At 38.0% G+C, this 11,217-nt stretch overlaps 1 protein-coding gene across 1 annotated transcript in view; it reads right to left on the minus strand.

Moving 5' to 3' along the window:
- LOC122077458 (probable aquaporin NIP5-1) overlaps positions 1–4,247 on the minus strand; it is a 19,400-nt gene extending 15,153 nt beyond the window's left edge. Inside the window, exons 1-3 of the mRNA XM_042643439.1 lie at positions 4,125–4,247; positions 981–1,400; positions 784–845 (exon numbers count right to left, since the gene is read on the minus strand). Coding sequence (XP_042499373.1) covers positions 784–845; positions 981–1,400; positions 4,125–4,160 — 518 coding nt within the window. The 5' untranslated portion in view covers positions 4,161–4,247. The remainder of the gene's footprint in view (positions 1–783; positions 846–980; positions 1,401–4,124) is intronic.
- Positions 4,248–11,217: the final 6,970 nt, after the last annotated feature.

Raw genomic sequence — 11,217 nt, forward strand, 5'->3', positions numbered from 1 at the left:
GGGGGGGGGGGTTATTAAGTATTAACCACAATGGTGTCTGCTAATTCTATTTTGGTTGTGGAGATGCACTTGACATCACTCATAAGTATTGTACCCTAACAATATGAATCATTTTCCCTATTATGTTTGAGTCACTCTGTTTCTTCAGTTTCGGGGACAGCTTTGGTGGACTGTTTTACGCTTTTTAAACCTTTCATTGATACATCCAACCAATATAACCTACAAGTCTATAACAACCCAATCTACAGAACATAATTTCTCAAATGACAAGTGATTGTAGTGGTGATACGAGCGGTAGTATAAAGTCTGAGGGTGCTTTTGTGTTTTAAGGATGAACATGTATATATATATATATATATATATATATATATACTTCTATGAACTAGGGTTGTTTTTTGGACTTGTAGGTGTGGCTAGACTTCTATAGTTATGCCTTGAATTGTTAAACATGACAATTTTGACATGATTTTTTTCTTTCTCTCTCCCTCTATAAGGATTGGAAGTGGTTGTCAATCACATCTCTGGACCTTAAATGAATCAGATCATGGAGCTTGGAAAATTCAGAAATTTGAATTTCCACATATGCCCTCCATGTGGCTCAAAAATGGTGGGTTATGTAGAGAAGGCTTAGAAAAGGGTTTTCTGATGATGATTAGGATATTAGCAATAATAATAGTATTTGCAGCAACAACAACTTTAATGCAACCAAGTATGCATATTGTTTGATGGATTATTTAATGGGACAAAGAAGAGTTTCTTCAGATAATGATCACTATTACTTACCCGGCTACTAGAATGTTCAACATAACTGCTCCCCCAATAGCTATTCCTGCTAATTCTCCCACCTTAAGAGTGACAGAAAGCCATCATGTATATATTCCGCCACACCATGGTAGAGATAGAAAGACAAGAGTTATATAAAGAAAATATATAACTGATATAAATTGGAGATAAGCTATAGGGTTGTAAAAGCTACTCACTGCTCGAGGATCAGTAGCAACAGCGTAGATGACAAACATAAGAATGAAGGTGATGATAAACTCAAGAGCAAAAGCCTGTCTAGTGTTAACAGAGGGTATAGTAACCCCACCAGACATGAAGGGGTGAAATGTTTCCTTTAGGACGAAGGAGGCACAGATGGATGCTAATATTTGTGCTATGATATATGCTGGAACCTGGACCCAAGGGAACTTGCAAAATGTGGCAAAAGCCACAGTTACTGAAGGATTAAGGTGAGCTCCTGAGATGTGACCTATTGATAGTATCACGATCATAACTGCCAGTGCTGAACAAGCTGCATTACCAATAAGTGTTTCCGCACCATTATACTTTTGGTTCACAATTGGTCCAGCTGCTGCTGAAAATATCAAAATGAATGTTCCCACAAACTCAGCTCCAACCTGTAGTGGCATGATTTTGATATTGTTAACAAACAAATTAACCATGATATAAATTAATTGGATCTCTAGGCGCCAGTATGCCTGGTAAAGTATAACGCTTCACAGTTTGTCATTTGGTAGTACATGGGTTAGTCCATGTGATAGAGGACCCCACATATCTCAATGGACAAATTGTAGTACAAAGTAAGGAAAGTAGCTCAAACTTTGGTTCAAAGTTTTAGTAACATCACCCAAATATCATTAAATTAAGATGAAAATAAAATACAAAATGGCATCTTTTGTAATTTTAGCTACTTCCTCTACTCATTTTTAGCTGAAATCGTACCAATTAGATTCTTTCTTGGTCTTCTATCACTTGGACTAACCCATGTATTGCCATGTGGTAAATAGTAAAGAATTAATATACTTCACTAGACATCGTGACAGGAAAGAAAATCCTAATTTTTACTATATAATTTCCTTCGAAACCAATGTTTATGTATCTTGGCGACAACCGTGATAGTTTGACTACTCCGCTATGACATAATAGTTTTTTGTTCCTTTTTCACCCAAACCTATGACTTTCCATGCACAAGTAGTTTCTCCAAATGTTCTGCAATATTGTGACAAGACTGAACTATGTCTGGGGAAAACAATGATACGGTGTCTATGGCTTTCATACATTTGTAATCCCCCTGGCAAATTGGAAACTGGAGTGCATCTAATAATTTTCTTAGAGTCTAATATTGTCTGTACTACTTTGCTTTGTTCTTTGTATTGGGATGGGTTTGAGTTAACTTCTTGTTTTAGTGTTGTGCTAATTTGTTTTGGGTTTAGGGTAAGGCAGGCCCCCATGTAATTACTCTTTTTTATTGTGTGACCTTGATAAAATTGTATAGGCTACCTGGGGTTGTGGAGTTCCAGGTTAAACGGGGAAAAAAATAAAATAACTAAAATATATTTGAACATCCAACTAAAGCCTCACAGAGTGGATGTTCCTCAACCTCTGAGTTTGGCTTCTCATCAAGCTCGTATGACAATGCTATGTTTATTTGGTATACTGCTTCTAGGACTATAGTTTTACATTTTAACCTGGATGACATTCTTATTTGAGGGGATGACATTGCAAGCATGCAATCCATAAAACTGTTTGGCCATCAGCATTTTGAGATGAAGGATCTTGGCCCGTTGATAGATATTTCTTTTCTTAGGCCATGTATGCGTCCGATCTACTGTCTCATCCATGGATTACAGATTACAAAACTGCTGACACTCCTCTGTAATCCAACATCATGCTTTGAGCAAATGATTGAGAACCTTTAGTACTTGATGCTATTCTCTATCATCAGCTTGTTGGTAGCGTAGTGTACTTGACAGTTACTCATCCTGATATTGCTTATATATTGTCCATCTTATTAGTCAGTTCATGGCTATCCCTGATCCACTCATGTTGATGGCCTCTTCTAATGCTTATTGGGCAGGTGATGCTAATGATTGTCATTCCTAAACAGGCTCTCTTTTTTTCTCATCAATTCTATTGTCTCCTAGCGTAGCAAGAAACAAAGTCTTGTTGCTCATTCTAGTATTAAAGCCAAGTACCATTCTCTTGCTGATCAAGAGCTAAACTTATTTGGATTTCTTGGCTTCTGTATGATTTGTGTCACCTTCTCATCTCTAACCCCTATATACTATGACAAGAGAGTGCGGCTCATATTGCTCACTATGATGTGTTTCACGAATGCACCAAGCATATTGAGATTGATTGTCATTTTAAGCGTCATCATTTGTTTCGAGGAATTATCACTCTTCTCTTTGTTCCATCAGTGCATCAACCTATACCACGAGCTATTGTGATCCACCTTCCTTGAGTTTTTTTTTTTGGGGTGTGGGGGTGGGTGGGGGGGACGTTAGCTGTAGAAATTCTGTAATATCTGTAAAATCTTTATTATCTTGTATGTTCTTTCCTTGTATAGAGGTACCTTGTAAAGGTATGTTCTTCCTGAATACATTAGACAAGCTATTACTAAAATTATCACACATAAAGTTGACTAGCTCACTGCAGGTTCCTGGAAGCCAAAGGAAGTAGAAATTTTTGCACTTCCTTGAATCAGACTGGGAAAAGAAGAATATGGCTTCAAGTTGAAACGCATCACACATTCACACATCAGCAAGCACCGATCAGTTCTTCCCCTTTTTTTCTATTTTGATTTTTCTGCTATTCTATACCACACTTCTAGTTATTCTTAATACTGCATTTCTTACACATTTTTGGGATTAAAGAAGAAACTGTTTTGTTCTTGTCAATTGTTCTTACTCTCCATTGCCATACTTTGTAATGGAAGAATAGAATAAATATTTAACAAGCAAGAAAGGGCAACAACATCATCTATCAACCAAGAAGATGACAAATTGAACCAAATCTAAAGGCAAACATATTGAACTCTTACCATTCTTGTTGCTAAGGAACCTATGGTTCTTTTTCTACTTGGCTAGGAGAACCTCTTTCCCTAAACATATTGAACTCTTACCATTCTTGTTTCTAAGGAACCTATGGTTCTTTCTCTCTCTCTCTCTCTCTCCCTCCCTCTCAAGACAACTACAAGCAAAGAAAGCAGGAGGGTTTGGTCACCAAATCCATTGAAGCTTGAATTTCGTAGCAGACTTTGCCCAAAAAATATATATATATATATATATATATATATGTAAAAGAGCTACAATATTACAAGACAAAGAGAACATGCACACCTTCTTAGCAGTAAACATATATTTATCGCTGCCCATGCCAAAACATGTACAGTGATTCCTTGGCTTCCTCTTCTTCACAATGGAATGCACGTGGAATGTTGAAGATTGACAGCTTGGCGACGCCGATTCAGGCATCCCTTTTCCTCCAAAAATAAAAGAAAATTGAGCAAACAAAAAATAAAATGATTAGGCTTCAAACAAGAAAAAAATTATACTTTCAAAGAGGCTTTGAATACCAGAGGTAGGTTCTTTAGTCCTGGTGCTTTCTGATTTGTTGAGTTGGGAGTCCTCAACAGCCCCTGGTAGAACTTCTTCCATGTTCACTCTGTAATGAAGATCCAAATATTCTAATTTCTAACCAAAGCAAGAAGGCTTTGTGAGAATTTCAAGCACAACTATCCTCAAAGAACAAGCAATCTTCAGGGCTTCATAGTCGTGTAAGTAATGGTAACGCACTCAAAAGCAGTCAGTCAGTCAGGCCTAATGGCTTGCAGCCCTGAATACAAGGCCTTTCTCTGGCTAGTTCCTCTGCACTTGCATTCATCAAAACGTATACCTCATGTGTTAACATCTGTCCCTTTTGTTTTCATAAATATCATTCTTTACTCTTTTAATGGATGTGTTGGTACCTAAAGCACACCACCTTCCGAAATAAAGAATCCATAGAAATAACAAAATGAATAAAAAAAAAATGGTCAATGATTTTGCTTGTACAGGTTGACATACTTTATGTTAATGAATCCACAGAAATAACAAAATGAATAAAAAAAAAAAAAAGTCAATGGTTTTTGTTATACATTTTGACATAATTTATGTTCTCAGGATAATGTTCGGATGAGGTTTGCCTAAGAGAAACCATTCTTGTTTGTTCTTTGGTCCTCACATGTAATTCATTTATTCTCTCCCCACTTAGCATGTCGTCTGATTAAATAGATTATATGTGGAGATTCATTCTCGTACACGAATCCGATCTTAGCTCCTTAGGATATACCTTTGATTATTTTTTTTTAACAATACTCAACAACGTATAAATTGAGCCAAGTGGACACAAATTGGTCAAAATTTATCACTTCTCTGACCAAGCCCAGCCTGCTTGAACTCGGTAGACCTCATCTCTCACATCTTAAATCATAAGCATTTTAATGATATACGCATGAACAAGACCTCTACGAAGAAGGAAGAGAGAGGAAGGATTCCCAGAACTGTAGTCTGGGAAAGATGTATTCCCCCAAACGATATTTGAAAAAGATTGAAAAGTGGTTAATAATGACATAAAGAGTCCGATACAATCATAAGATTACATTATGATCACCAACGGTGAAGGAATTCTTTCTTCTCTGCGGCTGAAGGAAAACTAAATTAATAGATTTATATGCTCATGTGCACTAAGACATATGAATCTATTTAATTTATCGATAGCCAATGAATTTTTTGAGGGCTCTTATGTAGAGGATTACCCTTTTTTGACTTATATGGACTAGGCAAATAGATGGTGGTTAATGGCCAAGGAATTCATTGAGGGCAACATCGGTAACAACTTAAGTATCACATCTAAGTCAATTTCTTGGTGTTTCAGACAAAAATGAATGGTGGTTAGTTCATTTCTTCAAAGTATCTCGTTGGTAATTTTCCATTGCTATAGGGAAGTTAACATAGCTGTTGATGGTTTAGCTAAGAGAACCTCGCTAAGAAGGTGCTTTGATTTATTTGAAGTACCCCCCTTCTTTTGTTCTTGAGGAGATAAGGTGGTTGGCCAGAATAGACAAGGTTCTGTTTCCTCAAATATGGCCAGATTGAGTAGGGTTTCTTAAAACCCTAGCCCAATCCTAGGTCCCCAAAATTCAACTTAGGCCAAATTCGACCTTGTCGGGCTCATGCCTAGGCCCAACCTGTGGAGTTCATGCCAACCCAACCCAGCCCTAATTGATCCTGATTGGGCCGGGATGACCTTAACTGGTTTTGATTTTTTATAGGGTATGGCTAATCCTAATTGACTCTGTTTTTGTCATTAGTGTCCTATGCATTAAAAATAATAATAACAAATCAATAAAAATCTATAGATCCAATGATCAATATGCAATTAAATTATAAACATACAATAATAAATGTTCAGGATATGTGGTCATAAGAATCATTAGCCTATATTTTATTATTCTGAATAAAATGATAGGATGATAACACTAAATTATATTATATAAATCAGTGTTAATTAGGGCTGGGTTGGGTTTAGGCCTCAACCCAAGGTCAATGTTTTTAACCCAAACCGGCCCTTAATGTCAGAAATCTTAGTCTAGGCCCTATTCGAGTTCAGGACAGGTCAGGGTGGATTCGAATCGTCACTGTGAAATTTACAACCCTAGTTTTCACTTTTCTAGTTTTGTTTGATTGCTCTCTTCCTCTCTGTTGATGGCAACCGTCCAGGATGATCCTGTACAATCCATTTTTCACTTTACATATATTTTGTGGAAAAAAAAATGGCAAATAGAGTTTTAAATGGGTAGCATAACTCTCCATCTGCCACGTGAGCAAATTAGGACCCTCAATTATTTGGCCCAGGCTCATATTTATTGGGTATTCACCTATATCCCTAATGATTAATTAAAATGCATTGAATTTCCAAAGCTTAGGCCCCATTTGCTTATCCAGAAGTGTGGGGGTTGAAAAAGTTGGGGAGATTGAATCCCAAATGTTGGAAAGATGAATATGATTTTACATATCGAGACGATGGCCAATCCCTACATGTTGGAAGAGTGAAATATGGTCTGAAGTATTGATTCATATTGGTTATCGATATGTGGTATGAAACTATTTAGCCGTCTGCTATGGTTTGAGAGAGGAACCAATTTAAGCGAGTGGAAAAGATGGCTAACTTGAGAGACCAGATGAGGTTCTCGTACGGGATTGATCTACATAAATGGAATTCATCTAAAGAAAAATCTTGCGATGGATTTCATCTGTGTGGATCACAACGTATGAGAATGATTCTTGTAGGAGAACCTGATCCACACTTCTAACTTGATAAAGGAGCATACTGTTGATCGGGTCACGTGGTCGTGTGATTTTAGAGTTGATACTGCGATATAGACCCAAATCACTTACCATGCCAAATTTAAGTTGAAGAGTATGATTAAGAGAATAGGCATGGCGACGCATGATAGGGTTTATCACCTTTAACACATTGCCATTCCATGCAGCGAAAGGTCTTCAACTCCAGAATCTCCTTGGTATTTATGCAAAGGAGGGGATGGTGAAGGCTCCACCCTATGGCAGATTCTGGATCACTACCTACCTTCGGAAGTGAAGAGTTGCACTAGATGAAAGGTGCGACTATTATGTGTGATGGGTGTACTGTTTTGATGAAGAAGATACTCATAAACGTTAATATGATCTTCAAAAAATCTGTCAATGCTTCATCATCGGAAGGGTACTATTACATATTCAGAAAGATGGACTCAGTCCACTCAGATACGAAAGATCAGTATGTTTTGCAGGTGGTGGACAATGAGGCATTCCTCTGATGAATTCCTGAAGGCTTTGACTATACATGATTACTGCCCGTTTGTTTGGGGAGTTTTGATGGGATGGAATTTAAGAGGTGGGAGAGTTGTACTTATTCTATCAAAAGCATAATAAATTCTTTTTTTTTTTTTGGTAGAAAAGAAACTTATATTAAATTATCAGTCAAATAATTTACAAAACGAACTTATAGAACCCCCACCAAGTCAGCAAGCAAAAGAGAAGATAAGAAAGAGAGAGGAGAAGAGTCCCAAAGAACAATAAAACAGTTCTTAACTCCAAAAGAGGCAAGGACTTCTGCAATAGCGTTGATTTCGCGAGAAGTGTGACGAAAAGACACTGAATTGAACCGCTGCATCAAAGAGAAACAATCTTCTAGAATAAGAGAGACACACCACGGGGAGGATGAAGATTGCTTGTTCAATATAGAAACAATCATAATGTTGTCACTTTCTATGATAATATTTTGCATAGGGGTGTCAATCGGTCGGACCTAATCGGACTTGATCACTTGGAAGCCTTGCACCGTGAACGTCCGTTTGCGTAAACGGGCCTAGCTTTGAGGGACATGGTACGGTTTATAATCGGGCCGGTCGGTGTCGGGCTTTAATCGGGCTTCCTCAAACAAGCCTTAATCGGACGTCAATCGGGCTACGGACCTATTTAAGTCTAAACGAGCTCTAAATGAGCTGTAAATGTGCCTACCCTAAAATTCTATTCTTAAGTGGATTGAAAGCCCAGAAATATGTGACACAAATATTTAATAAAGAAGATAAGTGATATGAGATTATGAATTTTTTTTTTTTTTTTTAAAAAGAAGAGATTATGTCCATTACAACTTACAAAATAAAGCTTAATTAAATCAAATCCTACTACAAAGTAAATGGTAAGAAAGCTTAATTAGTCTCTTATTAGTAGTGGCAAAATAGGAATTTTCTATAGTATTAAAGGGGGTCGAGCTAGGTCGGGCTACAACGAGTCGGTTCAAGTTAGGCATATAAATGTGTATGTTTGGTCGGGGGTCCGACGGGCTAGCTACATGCACCGTAAATGCCTGTTTAGTAAACGACACATTTATCAATTGAGCTGCTCCAGGTCGGGCTATAAACGTGCCGGACTTGGTAGGGCCTACCGGTGCGGGCTCATAATTGACACCCCTAATTCTACATATCCTTCTCAACTGCAATTGATAGAGCCTTTCTAATGGCAAGAGCTTCAGCAATATAAGCAAAGGAGGATCCAATATAAGAAGAAAAACCCCATAAGAAGAGACGTTGATCTTTCCTGCCAACACCCCCAATAGCTGCTACACCAGGACATCCAAGAGATGAACCATTTACATTAATTTTGAAAAATCCTTGAAGAGGAGTCTTCCAAGAGAGGTGAACCTGAGTTCTTGATGATCTAGCAAAAGCAGGTTTGGGACAGTAATCCAAAGAAAAGGAAAAAACTTTAGACGCGATAACTGATGCAGGGGAGTTCACATTTCTAAAAACTTTATCGAGATAAGCAAGCCATATTTTCCAAATCACTCCTGTCATAAGGGAAGTCAACCAATCTTTAGAACTTTTAGAGCAATGGATAGCCAAAATCGCTGCCACCCAACCCAAAATTGAATCCTATGAAATTCTGAGAGAAGAAAATCCCACCAAATTCCAGACAGAGGAGGTAAGAGTATATGTGAGAAAAAGCAGATGATCTTGATCGAATGTATGAATTCCACAAAATGAACAATCAGTACTTAGATGGAGACCTCTTTGATTACGAATTGCAAGAATGGAACCCTTTCCTTGAGAACTTTCCAGAGATGAAGACGAGCTTTAGGTACAGTTGGAATATGCCATACTTTAAGCCAAATCGGATTGGCTTCATCTTTATTTAAATTTAGGGCAAGATTGTAGGCAGAAGAGACAGAGAATGTTCCAGATCTAGTGAGAGCCCAGATTAGAGAATCTTCAACTTGAGAAAGAGATAAAGGGATAGAAGAAATTGACAAGACTATCTCCGGAGGCCACCAATAAAATAGCTTTTCCATGTTCCAATTCTGGCCAGTATCATCCATAAACTCAGCTACAGTAGCGGAAGCCTCCTAAGAAAGAGGGAATGGAACAGCCAAAGGGGGATAATTTGGGATCCATGGATCAAGCCAAGGATTAATAGATCTCCCATGTCCAATGCGGATGAATAATCCTCTAATAAGAAGGTTCCTACCATGTATAATAGATTTCCATCCCCATGAGGAAGAAGGCAAGCACTTCAATTCCAGGAAAGAACATGAAGGAAAATATTTGGCTTTCATGATTCACCCCTATAAAGATAAGTTGAGTTATAACAGCTCCCAAGCTTTTTTAGCAAGAAGGGTCTGATTCATAACTTGTCATAGCTTGATGTTAAGGCTACCAAACTTCAAAGGTTTTATAGATATGAGTCTAACTAATAGTAGGAACCATTTGATGATCTCCATTTGATCAAAAGAAGCTTCTACTAAGAGAATCCAACTTATTGAGGAATGATGAGGGCAATTTGAAACATGACATAAAGTGGAGCAGAATTGCCGAGAGAGTTGATTGCACTAAAACCTTCTTTCCCACTGAGCTTAAGAATTTAGCCTTCCAATTAGTTAACCGAGAGTGGACTCGATGAAGAAGCTCATCACAATGAGTCTTAGAAATCTTTTTGTGAGTAAAAGGAATGCCAAGATATGTATCAATGGATAAGTTAGATAAAACATGCAATATCTCAAAAATCATCTCTTCAAACTTGATGAAACATTTGGGCTAAAATGAGCTCTTGTCTTACCCAAATTGAGCTCTTGATCAGAAAAGGAACAAAATTCATTTATGATTGATTGTAAGGCATGCACTTCTTGGCAAGAAGCTCTTCCAAACAATATGAGATCATCTGCAAATGCCATATGAGAGATAGGTACTCCAAATCGTGAAGGTTTGATGCCATATAAACGTTTATGATGCAGAGCTCTAGTAAGATGAGAGGACAAAACTTCAGCACAAAAAATAAAAAGATATGATAAAAGCGGGTCTCCTTACCTGAGTCCTTGTGAAGGTTTGAAGAAAGGTAGAAGAGAACCATTAAGGAAGATTGCAAGGTGGGTTGACTCCATACAAAGCATTATAAGATTGATCCAATGTGTTGGTGTATGATGTCTTGTATTCCGTCGCAGTTTAATCCAGGGAGTACTGGTGCAGCACCTAGACAGCCAAGACGGCGGTCCCGCTAACCGGTTAGCGGGCCGTGGGGGTTGCAAGGGGGGCGCAGCCCCCCGCTCGAATTTTTTATTTGAGGGCAATTGTAGTTTAATCCGGATTATGGTAGCAGTTGTAGTTTAATCCGGATTAGGGTTTTTTCTCGCTATATATTTGTAGCGAGGGTTTCTTTCTCTGTAATGCAAGCAATACTGAGAGGTGTGAGGACGAGCGTTGTAACCCTATTCTCCATTGATAGTGAAGCAGGATCTCATCTCACCGGGGACGTAGGCAACCTTGCCGAACCTCGTAAAATCCGTGTGCATTGTTTGTTTTGTTTTTCCATTATCTTCTGCATCGTTTTAGGGTTGCGT

Source organism: Macadamia integrifolia, chromosome 1, assembly GCF_013358625.1.
Source record: "Macadamia integrifolia cultivar HAES 741 chromosome 1, SCU_Mint_v3, whole genome shotgun sequence".
Classification (NCBI taxonomy): Eukaryota; Viridiplantae; Streptophyta; class Magnoliopsida; order Proteales; family Proteaceae; genus Macadamia; species Macadamia integrifolia.